This window comes from Mustela putorius, unplaced genomic scaffold, assembly GCF_011764305.1.
Source record: "Mustela putorius furo isolate JIRA1106 unplaced genomic scaffold, ASM1176430v1.1 tig00000129_pilon_pilon_pilon, whole genome shotgun sequence".
Lineage (NCBI taxonomy): Eukaryota > Metazoa > Chordata > Mammalia > Carnivora > Mustelidae > Mustela > Mustela putorius.
Genome location: NW_025421290.1, coordinates 4,974,818 through 5,000,722, shown reverse-complemented (window position 1 = coordinate 5,000,722; position 25,905 = coordinate 4,974,818). Strand labels below are relative to the sequence as shown.

General features: G+C 40.5%; 2 protein-coding genes and 1 pseudogene across 3 annotated transcripts in view; 1 reads left to right on the top strand and 2 right to left on the bottom strand.

The window, feature by feature from the left end:
- The window catches only part of KLHDC1 (kelch domain containing 1), a 52,456-nt gene extending 47,100 nt beyond the window's left edge, over positions 1 to 5,356 (bottom strand). The window contains exon 1 of the mRNA XM_004738735.3: positions 4,847 to 5,356. Within this exon, the coding sequence (XP_004738792.2) occupies positions 4,847 to 4,981 (135 nt within the window). The 5' untranslated portion in view covers positions 4,982 to 5,356. The remainder of the gene's footprint in view (positions 1 to 4,846) is intronic.
- Positions 5,357 to 12,586: 7,230 nt separating this feature from the next.
- POLE2 (DNA polymerase epsilon 2, accessory subunit) overlaps positions 12,587 to 25,905 on the top strand; it is a 28,111-nt gene continuing 14,792 nt past the window's right edge. For both annotated transcript variants that reach the window (XM_004738733.3, XM_004738732.3), the window contains exons 1-6: positions 12,587 to 12,682; positions 15,829 to 15,929; positions 17,457 to 17,532; positions 20,310 to 20,387; positions 20,530 to 20,623; positions 24,897 to 24,971. In XM_004738733.3, the coding sequence (XP_004738790.1) occupies positions 12,615 to 12,682; positions 15,829 to 15,929; positions 17,457 to 17,532; positions 20,310 to 20,387; positions 20,530 to 20,623; positions 24,897 to 24,971 (492 nt within the window). In that variant the 5' untranslated portion in view covers positions 12,587 to 12,614. The remainder of the gene's footprint in view (positions 12,683 to 15,828; positions 15,930 to 17,456; positions 17,533 to 20,309; positions 20,388 to 20,529; positions 20,624 to 24,896; positions 24,972 to 25,905) is intronic.
- On the bottom strand, positions 17,952 to 18,047 carry LOC123390623 (annotated as a pseudogene).

Below are 25,905 nucleotides of genomic sequence, written 5' to 3'. Positions count from 1 at the left end.
TTATTTTACATGTCCTTTTTGTACATAAGTTTTAAATTTTAACATTAAGACTCTAAAATTTTCAGAAGTGAATATGAAGTCTCTCACAAAATCCTCAAGGGAAGCTGGAGAACCAGCCTCTGATCTCCATGAGGAAGAGCAAGTTCTGAAATTGAGCCAGAGAACAAGACAGGTGAGCTAACCCATCACTGGGAAGCAACATGCTGCAGTTTGTAGCTCTGCCCTTTAGGTCAGGGACCTCCATCTTCCTATAGATTCTACTGCTGGTTAAGAATCCTCTTCAGGTCCTCGTTCTTACACCTTTACTCCAAGTCCAAATCTAGCAGATTGATCTGAGTCCAAGCCACTTGCCCACAACCTAGCTGCAAAGGAGGCTAGAAAAATGAGTACATGGCACCCAGCCTCTTTTTATAGGTGCCACGTAGACTAGATGCTGGGACTACAACAGGGAACAAAACCTCTATCTTTATAGAATTTACATTCTAGAGAAGTAGGTAGGAGGTAGTCAGACAACTACAACATATATCCCTAACAAGACATTTGATGGGCAATACTACAATAGAGAAAGGAGGTTCAAATTTTGGGCATCTGAAAAGAATAAGTGTCTTCCACATGACATGAACAGCCTATGTCATGGTGTAAGAGTATGTAAAGCAGAACGATTAGGTTAAAGAGAACACATACTTAAGGCTTTTGATACCCATCACTAAACTTCTCCTTAAAAAAGGTCATACAAATCTGTGCTCCCATTATCAGATTAATTAATTTCCTCATGTCTTCTCAAAAATTCTCTTTGATTTTGCAAATTGAAGAAGAAAAGTCTCATTTTCAGTTGGGTTCGTTTGATTCATATTGTATTTCTTCTTGTGTAAGTTGCTTGTACATATCCACTGGTCAATTTTCAATGGAGATACTTTTATTGGTATAGATATTTATAAATCTCTATTTTTGCCCATCATATATGTTGCAAATATTTTCCCCAGTTTGTCATTAGCCTTTTTACTTTATGCTGTTTAAAAGCATTTTTTTTTGCTTTTTTAAAAGTTTGATCTACCAATCTTTTTCCTTCATACTTTTACCCAATTCATTTTTCTTTTCTCAACTTAAGATTTTAAGAGTCACATATTTTCCTCTGATATGATATAGCTTAATTTTCCTACATTAACTCTTCAATCCATGGGATGCCTGGGTGGCTCAGTTGGTTAACCAACTGCCTTCGGCTCAGACTGTGATCCCGGAGTCCGGAGTCCGAGGATCGAGTCCTGGATTGGGCTCCCAGCTCCACGGGGAGTCTGCTTCTCCCTCTGACCTTCTCCCCTCATGCTCTCTCACTGTTTCTCTCTAAATAAAATCTTTAAAAAAAAGAAAGAAAGAAAGAAAGAAAGAAAGAAAGAAAGAAAGAAAGAAAAAAAAACAACTCTTCAATCCTAAGGCTTTAATCTATCATTTTCTCCATTTATTAAATAATTGTTTTTCCAGAATTAAAACGGTACCTTTTAAGTATAAAATAGTTTGGTATGCTAGGCTGTTTATGTAACTTCTTTTCCATTCCATCATGTTAACTCATCTTGCATCAGGAGCACTGCTGTAACTATTACAGTATTATGGTATGTTTTAATATTTGGCACTGTAAGCCTCTCATCTTGATTCTTTTCAGACATGTTCTAAATTGATCTTCGCTTTAAGTCCACATCCAGAACAGAAATACGTAGTTAAGCATATTTATGTACATATTTTTATAAGGAAAATTTCAGGGCAAAAATAATTAAGAGCGATTGTGTTATGGAAATAAAACCCTAAAAGGAAAGCATACCACCTACAAACATGCTAAACCCCTATGCTTTTCCTCCAAAATTTGGGAAAACTACTCAGAAATTCTCAACGTTCCTTGCAGCAGTACTAAAGTTTGCATGATACTGAAAGGATATGGAAGAAGTAGGTGCAAAAGAATATTCTGGCACCAATTCAAATATGCCACTTACTTTTTTCAGCACTTCCACTCTTACCTCTAGAAAGAGGTAGAACTGTTTTCTGATACACTATCCTACAGAATACATCTGACAACAGAGTAATGAGTAATCTAGACAGTTATCTGTAGGCCATTCAAGCTTCAGGATATATATTTATGAATTTTAACACACATTGTTTTTTGTTAGTAAGGACGAAAACTGCAGCTATACAATCTGGAATTATTTGATCACTATTCTTCATTATTGACTACTGGAGGTTACCTCCAGATTCCACGGCCTTTTAGCTATTTTCTGTTCAGAAGGATCTGAATAAAACAGAAGGATTCTACTTTTTCTCATGATATTCAGTGTCTCTTTCTTGCCTCCCATTTTTTCCTTCCACTCATGTCTTAGGCATATTTTAGCAGCTAATCCCTGGAATTTAAAAAGTACAGGCATATCTTGTTTTATTGCACTAGCTTTACTGCACTTCACGGATATTGTGTGTGGTTTTTTTTTTTTTTTTTTTTTTAAACTGAAGGTTCAAGATTTCAGTGGAGGAAGGAACTGCAGACATGATAGAAATAGCAAGAGAACTAGAATTAGAAGTGAAGCCTAAAGAGGTGACTCAGTTGTTGTTATCTCATGATAAAATTTGAGCTGATGAGGAGTTGCTTCTTATGCATGAACAAAGAAAGTGGCTTCTTGAGATGGACTCTACTCCTGGTGAAGAGACTGTGAAGATGGTGGAAATGACAACAAAGAATTTAGAATATTACATTTTCTATTCTTAATCAGGCAGTAGGACAGTTTGAGTACTGACTCCAGTTTTGAAAGAAGTTCTACTGTTGGTAAAATGCTATCAAAGAGCAACACATGCTACAAAGAAATCATTAATGAAAGCAAGAGTCAATTGATAACGCAAACTTCATCACTGTCTTATTCTAAGAAATTGCCACAGCCACTCAACCTTCAGCAACCACCACCTTGATCAGCAACCATTAACATCAAGGCAAGACCATCCATCGGCAGAAAGATTAAGACCTGCTCAATGCTCAATGATGGTTAGCATTTTTTAGCAATAAGATATTTTAAAATTAGAGTATGCATATTTTTTAGACATCTTGCCATTGCACATTTAATAGACTACAGTATAATGTAAACGTAACTTTTATATGCACTAGGAAACCAAAAAAATCATTTGACCTCCTTTATAGTGGTGGTCTGGAATCAAATCCCCAACATCCAAGGTATGCCTGTAGCAGACTCCAGTTAAAGCTGTAAAGCACTTTTCAGAGCAGTTCTAACAGCACTCTACTCATTGGATCAATAAATGGTCTACTCACTTACTACAACCTGAACACCTGGAATCTTATCAATTACACGATTTTCAAGATTAAAAGGAGATGAAAAATGTTCAGACATTTCATTTGTAGACCCAAAAGAAATATACACTGTCACCAGATCTGAGATAGTGGATTACTTTTTTAAACGAGATTTTTTTCACTTAACTTTTACAATATTAAGAATCAATATAACAGAGGAAGTTTGACACCTACATCTTCAAGTGGCAGAGCTCAAAAACAATTAAAATATTTCTTCTGCATAAAACCATCATTATATCTAGGCTCCTTTTCTATAAAGAACAAATGGTGGAAATATTAGACATTGAGAAAGCAGAGTCATCTAATTTATGTTAGTTTATCATGGAAAAAATAGCCTTTGGAAATCCAGTATACCTACCTTGGAATCTCCTGCCCTTGAGGTCAAATGGCCATTATTCATTCTCATTGACTCATTCTCTTTGACTCATCATGCTTATTTTTAATGGGGCTATTACTTACCTTACAGGGTATGGAAAAAATTATATAAGATTAGGGATGTGTAAGTTCCTAGCACATGCCAGGTATAGTAGGCACTCAAAGGTTAGTTCTAATTTTCCCCTCCTGATACTGCACCAAATTAAAAATAAACACACAAACAAAACAACAACAAAAACCGACTTGGATCTGAGAATCATTTAACAGAGATAGTATGTACTTTATTTCAGTGAGTGATTCAGTCATGTTACATCTGTCACATAACAGTATCGAGACAGTCAGAAAATGTAGGTTCTATTTCCAAGAGAACTTCCAGATGGCTTGCCTTTAAAAAACAAAAACAAAAACAAAAACAAAAACAAAAACAACCTGTAAACCGAAGTGGTTGGCATATATTCCTGAACTGTTTTCTGGCTTTAGAATCCTTGGTTCTATAATCCTATGATTATAAAACAAAACAAATACACACATTCAAACCTCTCCTGTAATAAGCATTTAAGCAATTTTTAGTATATTGTTGCTAATATGCCTCTATTTTGAGGCTCGAAAAAACTTCGTAATTGCCCAATGATAAAGGAATGCCACTAAAAATCGCTTAGAAATATTCAAATGCTTCAGTGATTTCAATATTCCGAATCGCGCTGGAGCAATAGGGAAATATTTACAAAATAATAAACAGCACGGCGTCCTCGTCGTGCCTGTAAGTCTGCGCAAGCATTTAGAGATAATTAATCGCGCAGAGACGGACTTAGCGTTGGCCAGACCGGGGGTTACTGGACAGCTGCGGGGAGTCGGGGGGAGGTGGGCCGGAGAGTGGGAAGAGCCCCGGAACGCGGGTTTGAAGGCTTTCAAAGTGGAAGCAACGGCGGGGCGGCGACAAGCCCTGGCGCGGCTGGGAGACCGGCCGCCCGCGGAGGGACGGGCGGGGCGCGGGGGGCGCCGGGCGCGCCGGACCCTGGCCGCGGACCGGCCCCCCGCCTCGGGGCCGGGTGTGGGCGGGCGCTCGGCGTCCGCTCGGGCCCAGAGGCCGGACGGGCTCCCGGCGCGAGTCCGCCCCGTCCCGCCTCTTCCCCTTACCACGTAGCCCCCCCACACGTAGAGGAAGTTTCCGTCCACCACGGCGCAGTGGCCTCTGCGCTTCTCCGCCACGCATAACGGCTGCGAGTCCGCCATCCGCGCCGTCGCCGGGTCCAGCCGCTGGGCGCGCCGCATCCCCTGCCCACGGAGCGGCCTCTCCTCCCGCCGGGCTCCTCCACGCACTAACGGAACGCGTCGAGGGTCGAGATTGGTGGGAAGGCGGAACGAGTGCGTCTGCGCCGTCCCGCAGCCCGCCCGGGAAGCCTGGCCCGGGGTGGCGTTGCCGGTTAGGGATGCTCGGGTCTGAGCAGTGAGGGGGGTGCCTTGGCTTCGGAGTCCTGCCACCTGCTGATTTCTTTCCGCTTGGGACCGCGTTGTTTTGGCAGTACAACCTCACCGTGTATCTTATTCCCTTGATAAATAGACTTCTGGTTCATAATGTTGCTGCTGCTGTGACATAATATATTAACTAATGCTGTGTGTGGGTTTCCTTTTCCATTCAACCTCCAGCAAAGACGGTTATCCACAAGAATGAAGGGTGTGTATCTGTGTTTGCATGTATTTATTAGAAATAAAGTAATATTTAATATATATAATATGTGTCTATGTATGTATATGTATATAATATACTAATTATATAAATCTATATATTATATAGTATATAATAATTACAATAGTGTAATGTATAATACACATATGTATATGACATAATATATTAAAATATAATGTATGTATATATATATATACACAAATATATATGTGTATATATATATATATAATCTCTTTGTTTTTCATTAGGGATTTTCTAAAACGTCTTCCAGCAAACTACAGCCTGGGGGCCAAAGTCACTCTGCCGCCTGCTTTTGTACTGCCCACAAACTAAGATGATTTTACATTTTTAGATGGTTGAAAAAAATCAAAAGAAGAATGCTGTTTTGTGACTCCTGAGATTGAGAAGATCAAATTTCATCATCTGTCCATGATGTTTTATTGGCACACAGCCACCCTAATTCAGTTGAAACGTTGATTATGGCTGCTTTAACCCCACAACCACAGGGTTGGGTGGTCTGAGTTGAGCAGTTGCAACAAAGACCATATAGCCCACACTGCTGGAAATATTGAGGGTTTGGCCCCCTACAGACAAAGATGGTGAACCCTTGTCATTAAATGATGCTATGGCCAGGAAGGAAGATGATAACTCTACCAGTGTCTGTAAATGTGCTTGTCCAGAATCATTCTTTGAAGAGCCTGTGGCTGCTCAAGACTCAGAATAAGTTCATTTATTCATTAGTCGGTATATATTAAGTACCTGGTTAATGTAGAGCATGGGTTTTCAGGCTCTATTGGACTGGAAACACTGAAGGACTCAAGTATTATTGACTCCCCAGAACCTAGTACCATGTAGATACTAAATAAATATTTGTTGACTAAATGAGCAAAAAGACAAAGTGAATTTTAAGATGAATAAAACATAGCTCTAACACAGGGGCTTCTAAGTCCAGTCAGAGGTAAAGATATATAAAGAAATAGATGTGGTGTAGGATGAAGAGTTGTATAGTTGAAATGTGGACAAAATACAGCAGAAAAATGGGAAGGAAAGATGCGATCTATTGAGGAAGGGGGTACACAAAGAGAGACACTTGAGTTTTCTTAAAAGTTGTATGAAGAGTTTAGTATGACTAGAATGATTATAGAGAGCAGCCAGGGATGAAGTTGAGACAGGAAGTCACGCAGTTTTGTTCATTATGCCAAGGAGTCTAAACTTTAACTGTCACCCAAAATGGTCTTAAGTGAGGAGTAAATAATAACTTAATTATTAGAACATTTACTTTGTTGGGGTGCCTGGGTGGCTCACGTGGTTAAGTGTCTGCTTAGGCTCAAGTTGTGGTCCCCAGGTCCTGGGATGGAGCCCTACACCTGGTTCCCAGCTTAGCGAGGAGTCTACTTCTCCCTCTCCCTCTGCCTCTTCCCTTGCTTATGCCGTCTCTGTCTCTCCCTCTCTCTCTTTCAAATAAAAAAAATAAATCTTTAAAAAAAAAAAGAAGAAGAAAAAGAAGACTGCCTGTGTGGCTCAGTTGTTCAGTGGCTGCCTTCAGCTCAGGTCATGATCCTAGGGTGGTGGGATCGAACCCCACATCAAGCTCCCTGCTCAGCGGGGAGCCTGCTTCTCCCTCTCCCACTCCCCGTGCTCCTAACTCTGTCAAATAAAAAAAGTTTTTAAAAAATTGAATTAAATTTTAAAAAAAGAATATTTACTTTGGATTGTGGGGCAAATGGGGGAGTCAAGACTGAAGACAGAAAGATGGGTAACATCCAGCACAGGTCTGGTGTACAGTAGGTACTCAGTAAATAGTGATAGCACTAGTAGTAGTTATTAATATATGTAACCCACATGCTCATGGTGGGTCTTTGTCCCAGGAACTACTTTTCCACCTGCAGTGGAGTTCCAAAGCCCTCTCCAAGATTTCTGTGAATTCTTAGGATTATAATCTCTTAGTCACTTATGCCTTTAAACTCCTCCTGCTACTGGAATAATTCTACTCACAGACTTATGGATCTTCTCCCTATGGAATGTGCTCTATCTCTTCTCTGATGCATTGTTCCCGACATGACACTCAGAAGCCTACTGTACTTTCTTTCAAAACCCACTCTTAGGAGTCATTTGTATTTCTATTAAATTTTACCGACATGAAAGATAAGAGTAAAAAGACGATAGAGGCGGGATTTATATCATAGAAAGAAAATAATTCCAAACAGAACATTATATACCCTTGTTCCTCAAACTCCATTAGCCACACCATCATTGTGGCCTTTGTCAAAGATGAAATCAGACACTGGTTAAGGAGGTAAGGATAGATTTTTTTTTTTTTTCCAGTAATAAACTACCGCCATAAGGAAGGGAGTCCAGTATGACCTGAAATCAACTTCGTGGAAACAGAAGGCTGGAGACTTTTGAAAGGCAGGGATGTGCTTACAGGAAGGCACTGGGGAGCGCTGAGGATGGGGGTGATCCATGTGACTAAGCCATCTGGGCTTGCTAACTGGAGCCTAACCAGGGAAAAAACAAACTTCTATCTTTATGACCAGAACTGGTGGTGCAAGTTAAAACAAGGCCCTCACCAAAGTTAGGCCTTTATCTTCCCACTCAGGAACTGGGATTGAAAGCCATGATTCTCTCCTTGAATGTTTGCATTTCAAAAAGATCTCTCTTCCATCTTCAGAGAAATGGTTTAGGATGGTAGATTTACATCTTAAAGGCAGAGAAAATATAATTGCAAACTTTGTAAAGTAACTGCTGTAAAAAAGGGCTTGGGATCTATCTGCCTACCACCAGAGTTGGGACCGGAACAAACAAAATTCTCCCAGTGGCCTTGACCCCTCTAAGAGGTCCTGGGGTCATTCTAGGGGATATGACCTTGAGCTGTTAGGAACTAAGCTAGTGTTCAAGTGTCTAAGTGTGTGTAGGTGGGAGGTGTGGGGGATGAAACTGTAGTTTGCTGATCCTCAATCTAAAAAATATACCCAGAATTGAGCTTGTTGGCTTATGAGGTATGAACATCTTCAACTTTACTGGATAATACCAAGTTGTTTTCCAAAGTATTTGTAACAATCTGTATGCCCATCAGCAGTAGATAACAAGTCCAATTGCTTTTAATCCTTGATATCATCTACGTTTTAAATTTTGCCAACCAGGTGACTATAAAAAAATGTATTGTCCTGATTTCAAACTATATTATAAAGCTATAGCAATCAAAACAATATGGCATTAGCATAAAAATAGATATATAGATTGAAGGAACAGAAGAGAGAGCTGGGAAATAAGCCCATACATATATAGTTAATTAATTTATGACAAAGGAGCCAAGAATATATAATGGGAAAAGTGTCTCTCCTTAATAAACAGTATTGGGAAAACTGAATAGCATATGCAAAAGAATGCAACTGGACCCTTATCTTACACCATACACAAAAATCAAGTAAAAATGGACTTTACTTAAACATTCAACCTGGGGCGCCTGGGTGGCTCAGTGGGTTAAGCTGCTGCCTTCGGCTCAGGTCATGATCTCAGGGTCCTGGGATCGAGTCCCGCATCAGGCTCTCTGCTCAGCAGGGAGCCTGCTTCCTCCTCTCTCTATCTCTCTCTGCCTGCTTCTCTGCCTACTTGTGATCTCTCTCTGTCAAATAAATAAATAAAATCTTTAAAAAACAAAACAAAAAAAAAACAACAAAAAAAAACATTCAACCCAAAACTGTATAACTCCTAGAAAAAAAGGCGGGGGTTAGCTCTCTGACATTGGTCTTGGCAGTGATTTTTTTGGAGATGACGCCAAAAGCACAGGCAACAAAAGCAAAAATAAGCAAGTAGGACTGCATCAAACTAAAAAGATTCTGCTCGGAGCACCTGAATGGCTCAGTCAGTTACGCGTCTGCTTTTGGCTCAGGTCATGATCCCAGGGTCCTGGGAACCGTCCCATATCACATTGCATCCGGCTCCCTGCTCAGCAGAGCATCTGTTTCTCTATCTCCGTGGCTTCCCCTGCTTGAACTCCCTTCCTTTCTCTCTCTCTTAAATAAATAAAATCTTTTAAAAAATAAAAAAAAAACTCTGCCCAATAAAGGAAACAATCAATAAAATCAAAAGAATGGGAGAAAATATTTGCAAATTATATACCCAATAAAGGTTAATATGCAAAATATGTAAAGAATTCATAAAATTACAAAAACAAACAAAAAACAGACAACTGGATTATAAAATGGGCAAATGACCTGAATAGACATTTTTCCAAAGATGATATACAAATGGCCTACAGGTATATGAAAGGTGCTCAATATCACTAATCATTAGGGAAGTGACAAAACTGCAATGAGATGTCACCTCATACCTAGCAGCACAGCTGTTATCAAAACATCAAAAGATAAGTACTGGTGAGGATGTGGAGAAAAAGAAACCTTCGTGCACAGTTGTTGGGAATGCAAATTGGGTACAGCCATTATGGAAAACATTATGGAGGTGCTTCAGAAAATTAAAAATAGAACTACTTTGTGATCCAACAATCTCATTTCAAAGTATATATCCACAGGAAATGAAATCACTATTTTGAAGAGCTGTATCTACACTCCCATGTTCATTGCAGCATTATTAAGGAATAGCTGAGATATGTAAACAATGTAAATGTCCATCAGTGGATGAATGGATAAAGAAAATGCGATATATATATGCACATGGAATATACATTGTAAATATACAATGGAATATTATTCAGCCTTAAGAAAAAAAGGGGCACCTGAGTGGCTCTGTTGGTTAAGTGTCCAACTCTTGATTTCTGCTCAGGTCATGATCTCGGGGTTGTGAGATTGAGCCCAACATCAGGCTCCACACGGGGCGTGGAGTCTGCTTAAGATTCTCTCTCCCTCTCCCTCTGCTCCCCATTTTGCTTGCATGTGTGAGCACTTTTTCCCTCTCTCTCAAATAAATAAATCTTAAAAAAAAAAAACAAAAACAAAAAAAACAAACCCTCATGGAACTGCATTCTTCCAATATGTGCTAGTGGGTGAAGAGGTAATGAATTAGTGTAGTGAACATGAGAGGAGGAACAGATTTGATGATGAGTTCATTTGGGGGCATACTGAGTTGGATTTGAAGCAGAGAGAAAAAGGAGCTAGATATATTGATTTTGGAGTCACGAAGACTTAGGACTTTTGAGTTAGCCAGCTGAAAGAGATTTGGATGGCAAGTTGGTGCTGGCTGTTGGCAGGAGACCTTTGCATAAAGCTGCCTAACCGAAGAATCAGAGGCTCACGAGAACCTAACCCTGTATTTTCCTGTATTTCCTCTAGTAGCAATGATTAAGTATTTGCTAATACCATGTCAGTGGTGACTTTATAGAACATAACTACCTCAAATAATGAGAATCAGACTGTATATTTCTCTGTTTTTACTTTTCACCTTTCTTACATAAATGTTCAAATTTTCTTTGCAATGTTTTTGTCCTCAGAATATATTTCTTTGGGACGCCTGGGTGGCTCAGTGGGTTAAAGCCTCTGCCTTCGGCTCAGGTCAGGATCCCAAAATCCTGGGATCAAGCCCCACATCAGGCTCTCTGCTCAGCAAGGAGCCTGCTTCCTCCTCTCTCTCTGCCTGCCTCTCAGCCTTCTTGTGATCTCTGTCTGTCAAATAAATAAATAAAATCTTTAAAAAAATAAAAAAAGAATATATTTCACCAAAAATAAACAGAGAACTGTGTTCAATAATCAGTTTTTTTCTGTGATGTTATAGTTTCAATTTAATGCACATTTAGGTGTATTAATCTGGCTGTGCTTTCTATTTTAAGTTTACTTTTTTCTTTTCTATTTTTTGAGTATGTAAAACATAAATAAGTCTATGGTTGAAAGTCTTTCTAGAAAGAAAGCCTCACTCCCATCCTTTTCCCCTACTGTCCTTTACAATTAGCCATTTTGGGGCTTCTGGGGGGCTCTGTCCATTAAGCCTCTGACTCTTGATCACAGGGTGGTGAGTTCAAGCCCTGCATTGGGCTCAAGGCTGGGCATGGAGCCTACTTTTTTAAAAAAAGTGAATATAAAATATAAAAAGTGAATAAAAAAAGTGAATATAGTCATTTTTTCAGTGTCTAGTGTAACATTCAGGTTTTTAAAAACAGAAAATCAAGTAAATACATAGAGATGTATGTATTATTTCCTCTCCTTTATCATACTTAAAAAAAAAAAGATTTGTCCATTTATTTATTTATTTATTTGACACAGAGAGAGAGATCACAAGTAGGCAGAGAGACAGACGGGGGAGCAGAGAGCCTGATTCAGGGCTCGATCCCAAGACCCTGAGATCCTGACGTCAGCCAAAGGCAGAGGCTTAACCCACTGAGTCACCCAGGCGCCCCTATCACACTTTTAAAAACAGTTAATCTTGTACGCTGGAAGTCACTGTATAATCAGTACTTAGAAATTGTCCTCACGTTTTACAAGGCTGCGTGTTCACTTATAAGCACTCGATGGTTTTGTTCAACTCATTGGAGCAAGCGTTTTTAAAGTGCAGCCGATTAACAGTGAGTGCACTCGCTGGAATCAGACCACATCACTTACCGAATGTTTCATCTTGAGGAAAACATCTACCATCTTTGCGTCTGTTTTCTCACCTGTCAAATGAGGGTGTTGAAAAAACAGCCCACCGTCCCTTCAGTTTTACGAGCAGCACTATAGTGCATATATTTCTAGCGCTTATGATTTTACATGTAACAAAGGAAGCCCTCAACTTAAATACAAAGCAGGATGGGTGGGGATGGTGGTGATTTGCAGCAGCTTCAAGTGAATATCGGGGAAAACTCTGTGGAAACACAGACTATTTCCAGAGCCTGTGTGAAGTCGAGAACAGGAGTACATAGGGGCCCCCGGGTCTGAGCCGGACGGGAGTCCCGGAAAATGTGACGGTAGGGCAGGGACGCGCTTGGGATAGGGAAACGCATTCCCTACCAGACACCAGGATAGGACGCTTTCGCTCTCCAGCCTCCGGGCCAAAAAAGAGTGCGGTGTCGTTTTCCCCCTTTAGCCCACAAGATCGCGGGCTACAGCCGACCAGGTAGGCACCCGCGACTGGGAGCTCTCAGCGGCGGAGCCCGGAGAGCCGCGAAACTTGAGGGTTCCCAGCCTGGGCGGGGTCAGGGGCCGGGCGAGCCAGGGCGCGGATAGGGAGGGGAAGGGGGCGGAGCAAACCCGGGAAGGGGCGGGGCCGATACCGTGGCGCCAAAACGCGAACATGGCGCCGGAGCGGCTTCGTAGCCGGGCGGTCTCTGCCTTCAAGCTGCGCGGCTTGCTGCTCCGGGGGTGAGTCTTCCCGGGGCAATTTACGAGACGGGAGAGCCAGGGCCAGGCGACCGCGCCGAGCGCCCGTAGGCGGCTTGGCCTTCAATCTCAGAGACCCTTGAAAAACTTGAAGAAGTGAAATTGATCTGGCAGGGTCTAAAGGCTGCGATTCCTTCTTAGATTTCCCCGAGTCGAAAACGTTTCTCCCAGGTGGGATGTGGCTCTCCTCCAGCATGTGGCCCGTGGAGCCGGAGAAGCGGCGGTCTGTGTCGCGGCAGCGGTTTATTGGCACTGCGACTTAGGCACTTCTCAGCTCCCCCTCCCCCAAGTCTATGCCTTAGCAAAATGGGGGTAATAACAGAGCGACTTCACGTTGTTTGTGAATCATCAGTTGAGCGACGTGGGAAACCCCATAGGCGTGTATATAAATATACCTTATTTTGTGAAAATTGTGAGCCCTCCCCTTTCTCAAATTTGGGTCAGGTATTATTCTTGAGCGAGAATTCCTAGAGAGTGAGTTAAAAAGTGGGTAAGTTTGAAGCACATTTCTAGATCCTCCTCTTCCCCCTTACACATTCCCTTTAGAACTTATTTGATAGGTTTTCTGGCCATAATCATGTTTTCCTGTACTTACAGAACTCACTTTTCTAAGATTTTTCTCACTGAATCTGTTTTGTTTTTTAGAATACAGTATTTTTTTGATACATATTTAAATACCTGCTGGATGGAATATACCTTTTTTTGTCCCAGGTTATGACTGCATTTGCCAGTGTGTGGAGAGTTTTTTGGTGTGTTTTTGAAATAATGAGTTTTATGAGCCTTTTAACTTTGCTTTTGGTTTAGCGGTGAACAAGGGCAGGAGTGGATATGCCCTGGGAGAAAATAATGAATTTTGTTCATTTGATCCCTAACATTTTGCAGATATGAGCAGTTGATCAATTAATGTTTCGTTCTCTTAGAATTTGACCTAATACTCAGCTGTCATTCATCAACTAATTTAGTCAGAAATATGCTGAAATCCTGTCTACACAGGATCTGGGCCAGATCGTGTATAGCTTTACAGGGTTTGGTCCATCCTAAGATCACTGTGCTGAGGCAAGGAGTACAAGAGAGGAAGATACTGTGGAGCTTGGGGAACAGATAGCGTATTATTTATTTATTGCTGTGTAACAGATTACCCCAAAATTTAGAGATTTAGAGGTTGAAAACAGCACACTTTTTATTATCTCACTTTTTCTGTGGGCCAGGAATTCAGGCAGGCTTAGCTGGGTTCTTTTTTTTTTTTTTGACAGAGATCACAAGTAGGCAGAGAAGCAGGCAGAGAGAGAGAAGGAAGCAGGTTCCCTGCTGAGCATAGAGCCCTGTATATATGATGCATGATGCGATGATGCGATGATGCATGATGTGGTGCTCAATTCCAGGACCCTGAGATGGGGACCTGAGCCTGGGATCATGACCTGAGCCGAAGGCAGAGGCTTTAACCCACTGAGCCACCCAGGTGCCCCTTAGCTGGGTTCTCTTAGCTTCTCATAAAGCTGCAGTCAAGATGGGGTCATCTCAAATGTCTGTTGGGCAGGATTTGCTTCCAAGTTCATTCAGTGGTTGGCAGGATTCAGTTCTGCCAGCACTCTTGGACTTGGGCCTCAGTCCTTGCTAGCTGTTGGTTGGAGGCCACCTTCAGTTCCTTGCCATGTGGTCCTCTCCAACATGGCAGATTCCTTCATCAAAGCCAGCAAAAGAAAGAGTAAGTCAGAAGTCACAGTCTTCTGTAACCTAATCAAGGAAGTAATATCTTGTTTTAAAAGTTTTACTTTTAAAATTACAGTACAGGAAAATGCTCCATTACTTCTACTATAGTCTATGGTTAGAAGCAAGTTACTAGGTCCAGCCCATACTCAAGGCGAAGGGCTGCACATGGTTGTGAATACCAGGAGGCATGGATTATTAGGGGTTGTTTTAGAATTCTGTCTACCATGGATATTAAGTAGTTCATAGTTATTTAGTTTCAGTTGTGAAAAGGATCCCAAGAAAGAAGTGCTCTGGTAATGTATAACATTGTAACTACTCTAGAATTAAAGAAGGACTTCATTAAAGAAGTTGTTTGAGCTGACTGTTCAAGGATGAACAGGACTTGAGTAGGTGAAGAAAAGAGCGAGGAGAAATGACAATATAAAGGCCCTGAGGCAGAAGACCACTGGAGGAGCCTAAGGAGATTTGGCAGGGGCCAGATCCTGTATCCTAACAGCTGTCCCACCATTCACCCAAAATGTGTGTGGTTTTCAGGACTCACCAAATATCTGTGGACCACCTTCAGGATGCTTGGCACTCTGCCAGAGGATGGCACAATTCTAGTTTCCAAGGAGCATCATCCATGATAAATTGGAGAGTTGTGATACCCACACATGAAACAATCACTGAGCAACCCAAGTTAAGAACAATTAGTGTGATGACAGTAACAATAACGATAAGTTGAAGTTGTATGCTACAAACAGAATGGCATGCAATTAGTTGATTGTTTAGACAGTGTTCATTCTGAGCCCTATAGGTATTTAAATCAGGGATTCATGTGTTTTTTTTTTTTTTTTTTTTTTTTTTAAGTTCGGTCTTACTGGGTTCTTTTGGAGCAGAGGGATTCTTGTGATTTCAATGAGTGTTGCTTCTATGACTATATTCATATATCATAGTTTTTTTTCTAGTCTAATTTTCTAATTTTAAGAGTGAAAACAACGATGAAATTACTATAATTTACTTTAAGTAAATGCACCAGCAAACCAATAAATATATACTTAAGTGTCTGTTATGTTCAGGACATTGAAGCAAATAAAGTCCTGCCGTAAATGTAAGGCGATAACTGGTACAAAGCTATTGTGATGTGTCAGATCTGAGGTGTATAGGAATTTTAACAATTCATAAGGGAGGAGAGGTTGCAGCAGGTCTAGGAAGCCTTCCTCAAAAAAGATGTGATTTGGGGCTTTAAAAATGGTTATGTTGGCTGGGGAGAAATGGAAGAATTTGTTCAGAAAGGAGTGGAGAGGTGAGCACTGCTTGCAGTGAAGAGTGAATAGATTTTAGTTTCAATGACACATTGATGAGTGTTTGTCAGTTTTGGGCATAAAACTTTGAGCCTCGGTGACCAGTGGCCTGCCATATCTTTTCTTTCCATTCAGGGAAGCCATTAAGTACCTCACAGAAGCTCTTGAATCTATCAGTGAAGTAGAGCTTGAAGATGCACTGGAAAAGATCATCGATGCTGTTGAAAAGCAACCGTGTAAGTGACATTCTCTGATAGCTCTTAAATTGTTAATATAGTTCTATATCCTCGATTACATTTATAGATTTCAGTGGAAGTTGAGGATTCCATATGAAGATATTACAGGGTTATGAGACATACCCATGGTAGCACTTCTTCCCAAGGGGTAACTTCTAGTTCCATTGCAACTTCAGGACTTTCCCCAGAGACTCTTAAAGTTCTTTCCTCTCATGGAGCTGTCTCGGCTAGCTGTCTTGCACTTTTGATCTGATCCTTACAGTCACTTTTGTCTCTCTGCATACCTACAACTTTGTCTTTTTTTTTTTTTTTTAAGATTTTATTTATTTATTTGTCAAAGAGAGAGCAAGAAAAGAACGCAAGCACAAACAAGGGGGAAGGCAGGCAGAGGGAGAAGCAGCCTGATGTGGATCTTTACTTCAGCCAAAGGCAGACACTTAACTGACTGAGCCCTCAGACGTCCCCCTACTACTTTGTCTTACTTAGGTTTGGAACTCCTAAAAATTTTGGGGGGAAAAAGAATAAGTGAGCAGGGCTAATTCTCCCTTCTGGCTTCAGCCTTTCTCAAGGGATCTTTTTATTAAATATTTAACCTTTTACCACAAACCTGGACCTACAAAGAAGGAATGCTCTTCTTCTAGGCACAAACATCCAGTGTTTCTAGAGCACTGAGAGACAGAAGCAAGTGTCCTTGCTCTCAGGCATTATATTGATCTAGTTTCTTCGATTATGTAGGAAGACATACATTCCATGATAGACGAGAAATTACTGTTATGTCTTATTTTCAGTTGTAATGGCAGAATATTAAATATACCTTTGCATTTAAAAACTGCTTTATAGTTGAAAATTTAGAAAATTATTACTTATGAGAAAGTAGTATATATTCCTTTAAGATGGCGCATAGTGTCTTACCTGAGAACATAGCAAATCGTTCAAGGGTGTCCACTCTGGAATCAGGCTGGCCATCTATACTTTCTAGCTGTGTTCTTGGGGAATTTATTCAGTCTCTCAAAGTTGTACTTCTTCCCCTTTAAGATATTAGCATATGAACAACAACCTATCTGTAAGGATATCTAATCTAATGGCATAATGCTTGTGAAGTACTGAGTGTAGTGTCACACATTTAGTAAGGGCTTAAGAAGTGGTAGCTGTTATATCTGTTACTGTCATGCCTGTGGAAACACAGCATTGGTGCTGGAAAGTTCTACTAATGCAACTAACCTTACATATAAAGACTTCTGTAAGTGTTTATACAACTGAATTTATATTATTAGACAGTCTTTAGAAAAGTAAGGCATTTGGCTGTGTATTAGGATATTACAAGTGTATTTGAGTGTAAAAAGATAAAGGTTTTTGAGATATGGCTTCTGTTATTATTCTGACCTAACCCTTTTTTTGTCCTAAAAACTATGAAATGAGAATCTTAGGGTTAGTCTTTGCAGATTATTTTTAGGAAAAGAGCTATCTGTGTAAATAAGTAATTTTTATGCCTGTTTCTAAAATTGAACTTTGAAATTCTCTTTTCAGTGTCATCAAACATGATTGAACGGTCAGTGGTAGAAGCGGCGGTCCAGGAATGCAGTCAGTCTGTAGATGAAACTATGTATGTGGATAAAATGAACTTCCTCCTGCTGGCAATATGAAGTGCTTATTTTAAATGATTTTCTTGGGGAAAGATTTAGTGATCAGCCTTTCTACAGTGGTTATTTCTGAGTGTTTCTTTCTTTCCTTTTATAAAAAATTAACATATAATGTATTATTTGTCTCAGGGGTACAGGTCTGTGATTCATCAGTCTTAATTCACAGCACTCACCATAGCACATACCCTCCCCAATGTCCATAACCCAGCCCCCCTATCCTTCCTTGCCCCTCCACTCCAGCAACCCTGTTTGTTTCCTGATATTAAGGGTCTCTTATGGCTTGTCTCCCTCTCTGGTTTCATCTTGTTTCATTTTCCCTTCCCTTCCCCTATGATCCTCTGTCTTGTTTCTCAAATTCCTTGTATCAATGAGATCATATGATAAAAATATGGAATGTGTCACGAATTTGTGTATCATCCTTGCACAGGCGCCATGCTAATCGTTGCAATTTTAGTATATGTGCTGCTGAAGCGAGCACTCTTAGTGTTTTTCTTTTAAGAGATAGCTTGCATTATAAACCTCATTAAGTGACTCATCTTTACTGTTTTTTTCCTGGAGATCTGAGATTACAGTGTTGTTTATGCCATTAGTAACTTTTGCCACTACCCGTTGGATCTGAGTTTATATTCTGTATGCTTCCAATAAATTGAATTTTCAGAAGTATACTTTGCTTTTGCTCTTAGGAAAGTGCAAGGTTCAAAGAAGTTCAGCAGCTTATGTTGGGTCCCATGGTCAGTGGCAGAGAGGGTAGAACTGTAGTTTATGATACTTTCCAGTAACTCATGCTATGAGAATTTAGGAATTTATGTGGGAATAATTTTTTTTTGTTTCATTTCCAGATGTCCCCCCCCCCCTTTTTTTAAAAGATTTTTATTTATTTATTTATTTGAGAGAGAGAGAGAGCATGAGAGGGGAGAAGGCGGAGCTGGGAACCTGATGCAGGACTTTATCCTGGGACTCCAGGACCACGACATGAGCGGAAGGCACTGGTTTAACCAACTGAGCCACCCAGGTGCCCCCAAATGTCCCTCTTTCTTTTCCTCTTTTGAATAGGATACTTCTTCCCAAATTCACAGGGTTTAACTGAGAGGAAAACAACTGGAAAAATGGACAGAGAGTATTAACTTTAATAGTTTTTTTTCCCTCTTTGGGGCAATGGGGATCATTGACAGGAGTCATTACCATATTAGAGCTGCTTAGAAAATAGAGAAATTGAGGAATATTTATTTATTTATTTAAAAGATTTTATTTATTTGACAGAAAGAGAGAGAGTGAGTACAAGTAGGGGGAGAGGCAGGCAGAGGCAGAGGGAGAAGCAGACTACCCACTGAGCAGGGAGCCTTATATGGGGCTTGATCCCAGGATGCTGAGATCATGACCTGAGCCGAAGGTAGACGCTTAGACTGAGCCACCACCCAGGTGCCCTGAGAAATTGAGGAATTTTAATTTTAACCTTGCAGACTCATTATTTAAGATACTAGGGTACTATGACATACCCCTAAAGCCATCAGTAGAAATTCAAAATGACTATATCGAAGTGGAAAGATTGTAATCATAAGTACACATTAAAGTTAACCGTTGTTTCTTTCTAGCTCTTTATATGCCACAGTTAGCCAGTGCAGAGGTCCAGTGGGACTGAATGGTGAACAGTCTTTGCAATTGCAATTGTCAGGAAATTATTATATTATAGTGTAAGAGAGGCTTTCATTTTTATAGATGAAGAAGTGGCATGAGAAGTCAAATAACCTGTCAAGATTGACCCACTAAAAATGATGGAACAGTATGTGGAATTTAGGTTTTCTTCAAGTCCACTGGTTCTCTGCTATCTCTACTAAATGTTACCACCAGAGTAGCAAGAACATTTTTGACCATATTCAGTCTGGGAGATAAATAGATGAAATTTTAGGGAAGATTTGTTAGATTGGACTATTTATGCAATAGTGCTGTGAATTTTTTAAAAATTTGTTTCAAACATGGTTACTTATTAACAATGTCTGAAAGTAAATTATTTTGTTGAATTTCTTTCTCTAACACTGTGTCAAGGATATGGCCAGTATTTTGAGGGTTCTTTTCAAAATATTCTTTCAAAATATTTGCATAATGTTTTGTATAATATTTTGGATTAAAAACTTGTTGGAAATGAATTGTATTTTTAAGTAATATTTAATAATTTTAATATTTTACATAATATTTTGCATAATATTTTAGATTAAAAACTTGTTGGAAATGAATTGTATTTTTAAATAATATTTAATAATTTAACCCACTGAGCCACCCAGGCACCCCAATAGGTGACATTCTTAATTAGAAGTTAACTTGATTATTATTATTATTTTTGCTTGAGAGTGTTGGCAATACTTTCTTGTCTCTGAGAGGAAAATTTTATCCCCGTATTATGAGACTCCAAGAAATTTTGTATATGACCTGTGGAAAGTACATTCGTATACCATAAGATTATAATACAAGTTTTTTTTTTTTAAAAGATTTTATTTATTTATTTGACAGAGAGAGATCACAAGTAGGCAGAGAGGCAGGCAGAGAGAGAGGAGGAAGCAGGCTCCCTGCTGAGCAGAGAGCCTGATGCGGGACTCGATCCCAGGAACCTGAGATCATGACCTGAGCCGAAGGCAGCGGCTTAACCCACTGAGCCACCCAGGCGCCCTATAATACAAGTTTTTATGCTCACTTAAGATTCTTCTGTTTTAGTAACTCAAGTCTGTTTTTGTGGACTGTTTTTCAGAGAACATATTTTCAATATCATAGGAGCATTTGATATTCCACGCTTTGTGTACAGTTCAGAAAGAAAAAAATTTCTTCCGTAAGTATACCATCTGTTGATTTTAAGCTAATGTCATATGTTCAGATGTATATTTTTCTCAGAAGGCATATAGTCCATGATTCATTTTTGGCCCACCTTTGTGTATTGTGATAGTTATAAATAGGCATTTCTTTTTTTCTAGTCTATTAATGACCAACCACCCTGCCCCAAATTTATTTGGAACAGCAAGAGATAAAGCAGAGCTGTTTCGTGAACGATATACCATTTTGCATCAGGTAAGCTGAGAGGGGAAAATGAGTCTGTTGAAGCTTAGGTAAGACTCAGTGTTAATTAAAGGATAGAATTTTGTAGTCCAGCGCTTGTTATCCAATAGACTCTTACTGGACTCTCTAGGTTTGAAAATGTATGGGGGATACAGAAATAAAAACAATTGTTTTTGTGATGATAAAAATAGCAGCTATCATTTACTATCCACTTTTAATGCGCCGAGCACTGTGTTTAGCATGTTATGGACATACTTACCTCTTATAATCATTGCAATGTCAATGTATGTATAGATGCTATTATCCTCATTTTCCCATTATTTAAAAAAAATATTATTTATTTGAGAGAGAGCGAGTGAGCACAAGGGGGTGGGGGGTGGGTGAGCAGAGGCAGAGGCAGAGGGAGAAGTGGGGCTGATCTGGATCATGACCTAAGCCAAAGGCAGACGCTTAGCCAACGGAGCCACCGAGGTGCCCTACTATTATCCTCATTTTACAGATGAAGAACTGAGACTTAAATTTAAAAATTTGACTGAAGATCACGTATAGTAAGTATAGACAGGATTCGAATCCAGTGTGTCCGACACGGGAGGCCAACCTTTGCCTATAGCACTATACTAGCTTCTAGCAGCTTCCAGTCTGTGACTTTATTTATTTATTTATTTATTTTTAAAGATTTTATTTATTAATTTGACAGAGAGAAATCACAAGTAGACGGAGAGGCAGCCAGAGAGAGAGAGAGAGGGAAGCAGGCTCCCCGCTGAGCAGAGAGCCCGATGCAGGACTCAATCCCAGGACCCTGAGATCATGACCTGAGCCGAAGGCAGGGGACCAACCCACTGAGCCACCCAGACGCCCCCAGTCTGTGACTTTAAAGACCTTTACATGAACAAAATATAAAGTAGAATTTTGTATGTGCTGTAAAAGAGATACAAGCAGAATGTATTTTTTGGGAACAGCAGAGAAGCTTTCAGGGAAATGATGGCATTTGACATGGGCCTTGCCTATTTGGTCTCGTGGAAAGGGTGAAAAGGTGGTGCTAACAGTGTGAAGAAAGACAACAGAGGGAAAGAGTGGAGTCTTCCAGAAATGATGAGAAGGTGGTCCGTTCTGTGTGTAGAAGAAGGCTCATGAAGAAGAGTAGTATGGGAGAGATAGGTTTGGAAAGCAAGTGGGAGCTAGATTGTGGGAGCACCTTGGATGCCACTCTTGGCAGCTGGGACTCTGGTTTCTTTGTACAAGGAACCTTGGAATATCAGAGAGAGACCCAGTCACAGTTGGGTTTTGTGAGCACTTCTTTCCCAGCAGATTTTGGGATGCATTAAGAATGTGAGATAGGGGTGCCTGGGTGGCTCAGTGGGTTAAAGCCTCTGCCTTCGGCTCAGGTCATGATCCCGGGGTCCTGGGATCGAGTCCCGCATCGGGCTCCCTGCTCAGTGGGGAGCCTGCTTCCTCCTCTCTCTCTGCCTGCCTCTCTGCCTACTTGTGATCTCTGTCTGTCCAATAAATAAATAAAAATCTTAAAAAAAAAAAAAAGAATGTGAGAGAAGACTTTAGGGAGTCCATTTTATTAGTCTTGCTAGGAATGACAGCTGTGGGGAGAAGTGGCAAGGGTTGTAGACAGGGGACCGCGCCAGAGCAGTGGAAGCCATCCATTATTCATGGTGACTGAGTGCATGTGAAGAAGAAGGGAGAGAGTGAAGACTCAGATGATTAAGGTAGTAAGTCCAAGAGAGTAGGACAGTAGAATAATATGTTAACAAATAAGAAAAAGGGAATGTTTGGGGAAGATGATGCAGATGACTCAGATTCTGTTTCAAACATTTGAGTTAAGGTTACCAGTGGGATATCAGGTGAAAAGCATACCTAGAGCTGAAGAAAGAGGTCTGGGCAGAGAGAGAGATTTAGGGGGATCTGCAGAGGAGAGGAGGAAATGGAGTAGACCAGTAGACCCTCTGAGAAAGAGAGGCAGCAATAGGGAGGCAGTGGCTGAAGGGAAGAGGAGAGAACTGGGGAGCCAGGCCAGGATGGTGTTAGATGGCAGAAGCAGAAGAAGATTTCAAGGAGAGGATGGACAGTGGGAGGAATCCCCAAAAAAGGATGAAGAGGGTGAGCACGAGGGATGCCTATTCTCTCCTGCTTCCATCACCTACATGATGTTGCCAGATCAGTCTTCCTGACATGAAGCTCTGGTATTGTCATGATTTTGTACAGAAATCTTTCAAAAGAGAGGCTTACTGCCTATTGAATTAAATACAGATTATACTTAGTGGTTGAGATCCTCCTGCTGCATGTTTTTGGCCAGCTCTCTACTTTTCCTCTAAAAGTTCCTCTGTGCTGGAATAAAGAAGGAAATACAGAATTATTGTTCATTTCTTCTTCTGTAACTTTGCTTATACTATTCACTCTGGATTGCTCTTCCCTCTTTTCTGTGCTGCTGAAACCTTCCTAATTTGGAAGGGCCTTCTTAAATTCTTCCTCTTTTCTGAACCTCTTCGTGATCAATTGGATGCAGTCTCTTCCTGCTTTAAACTAGTGACTATGTCAGTATGTCTCCTATAGCATTTACTGCAGTTAACCCTGCCTTGCATTTGGGGTGTTTACCCCTGTTATCAGACACTCCTTTTTATTTTCTCTGCCACATTTGGCACAGTGTTTTCCATAGACAAGATGCTCAAGTAGATACTGCATTTCTTTTTCCTTTCTGCACTCCATCTCACGACCCTGAGATCATGGCCTGAGCTGAAATCAAGAGTCAGACGCTTAACAGACTGAGCCACCCAGGCACCCCTTAAAAATTACATTTTAAAGCCTATTATATTATTTTGGGTGTGTGACTTATCCCTTCTGAGCCTCATTTATTCTTATCTGTGGAAAGGGTTGAATTTTAGTTCATTCACATATTTATTACAGTTATCTCTCTGAAAGCAAATCTGATTTTATTATTATCCCACTTTCAATATCTTTGTTTTCCAATGTCTATACAAAAACTTCCCGCTTGGCATAGAAAGTCCATACTGTCAGGGCTCTTTTACTGGAGATTACAGAAACTCAAACCAACTAAAACAGAAAGAGGCATTTATTGGCCTTTGGAGAGGTCTAGAGGTCCACCAGTTTCAAGCATGGCTGGGTCCAGGATCTTACACGTCATGAGGTATCTACTTCTTTCCATCACCCAGCAATTTTTAAAAATTGATTTTACTTTCAAACAAGTTCTCCCAGCGAGATGACAGAGGCCGCTATAGCCTCAGCAGCACTTGGAGAGGGAGCTGCCCTCTTCCAGTAGTTCTAGCAACAGTTTCTTAGCAGCTCTTAGCTTAAGGCAGTTGGTCAACACTGAACCATTCACTGGCTAAGGGGTGGTGTACTTTGATTGATTAGGTCTTAGTGGCCAGTTTATAGGAAGGGGAGGGGACACCAGCCCTGCCTAAACTACATGGACCACAGTGGGGTGGGGGGATGGTTCCCCAAACAGAGGCTCCAACTCATTTCCTACCTTGTCTGACACTGCTTTGTACACCTCATGAGCCAACTCTACTAAACTTGGCATCACTTCCAAGTATTCTTTTACTCTTGTAACTCTTTCTTGTGACACATCCCTTCCTCCTCCTGAAATGTCTTGTCTCAGCCTCTTTTGGTTTCTAACTAGCAAAGTCTTAATTTATCATTATGGTCTCATTAAGTGCCCTGTTCTGCCTGGGGTCCTTTGTTGTATGGTGGCCCTTGACTTTTCTCTCTCACAAACCCCGTGCCCTCAGGAAGGCACTTGGTTTGTTGTCCTTATATCCTCAGCCGAGAGTGCACTACTGCTAGCTGCACAAATAGAGCTTTTTCTTAAAAATAAATAAATAAATAAATACTTTTTAAATTTCAAAATTACATTGCTAAGTATTTTATATTAAAATATGTGGGCTTTGGGGCGCCTGGGTGGCTCAGTGGATTAAGCCGCTGCCTTCGGCTCAGGTCGTGATCTCAGGGTCCTGGGATCTAGTCCCACATCGGGCTCTCTGCTCAGCAGGGAGCCTGCTTCCTCCTCTCTCTCTCTCTCTCTCTCTGCCTGCCTCTATGGCTACTTGTGATCTCTCTCTGTCAAATAAATAAATAAAATCTTTAAAAAAAAAATATGTGGGCTTTCAGATTTGTTGAGAATAGGCAGTAGTAACATTAGTTTAAGGACAGTGTTTTGTCAGAGTATTACTTTAATGAATTTTAAATTTTTATTTTGATGAATTTTAGTTTAAAATGTATGATTCAGTAATTCATGTGAATCTTTCTTTTTTTATAGAGGACCCACAGACATGAATTATTTACTCCTCCAGTGATAGGTTCTTACCCTGATGAAACCGGAAGCAAATTCCAGGTTAGAACATTACCCTAGTTGTTTAGAGGGTATAATTATACAAGTTAAATATTTATTGCTTAATTCTAATTTATTAAAATTTAAATGAAAATGAATCACCGGTAACTGTTTAACCAATAAACTGACCTGTGCATGCTCACTGTTAATAAAGTCCATGCCCTGGGTATTGGGTGCTACAAATCTCTAATAGAAGCTACCACTCCCTTCTTTGGGACAGGCCCTGAGACGATGGTAGCCCCCAGACAGTCTCTGGCCACTGTCAGGGCCACTAACACAGATCCCTAATCCTCTTGGTCTATTTGCTGGATGTGATATTGGCTTTCTGATCAACTATCAACATTAACCTTTCTCCCCTCACTCAGACTCCAAAATCCTGGTCTTTGTTCCAGCCCATCCCTCTAGTGACCACAACACACTTAGCTAAAACGTGCTTTATCCCTTAAAATGAAAAGTTTACTTAAGGCAGTAAGGAAATAACAATTACAAGATAAATGAGATAGCACAGACAGGCCATAGGGGTGATGGGAGAATGTTTTCTGTCACATGCACTCCTCCCACTTTTAAACTCCTATACCCTTTGTTCCCTTTCATTTCAGCAACATACATAGTCATTTTCAGGGTTTGTGGGGTCCAGCCCCTTGTTGGGCTCTGGGCTTAGCTCAGCATGGAGTCTGCTTGGGACGTTCTCCCTCTCCCTCTGCCCCTCCCTCCCTCAGTCTCTCTCTCCTTCCCACTCTCTCAAATAAATAAATAAATCTTTAAAAAAAAAAAAAGAAAGAAAGAAAGGCATCTGGAAGTTTCCCCCTGGCCCTGCCTTGCTTAAGGAGGGAGAGGGCATGGAGGGGAGGGGCAGAGGGAGGTGGAGAGAGAGAGAGAGAATCTTTTTTTTTTTTTAAATTAAAAAAATTTTGTATAAACATATAATGTATTTTTA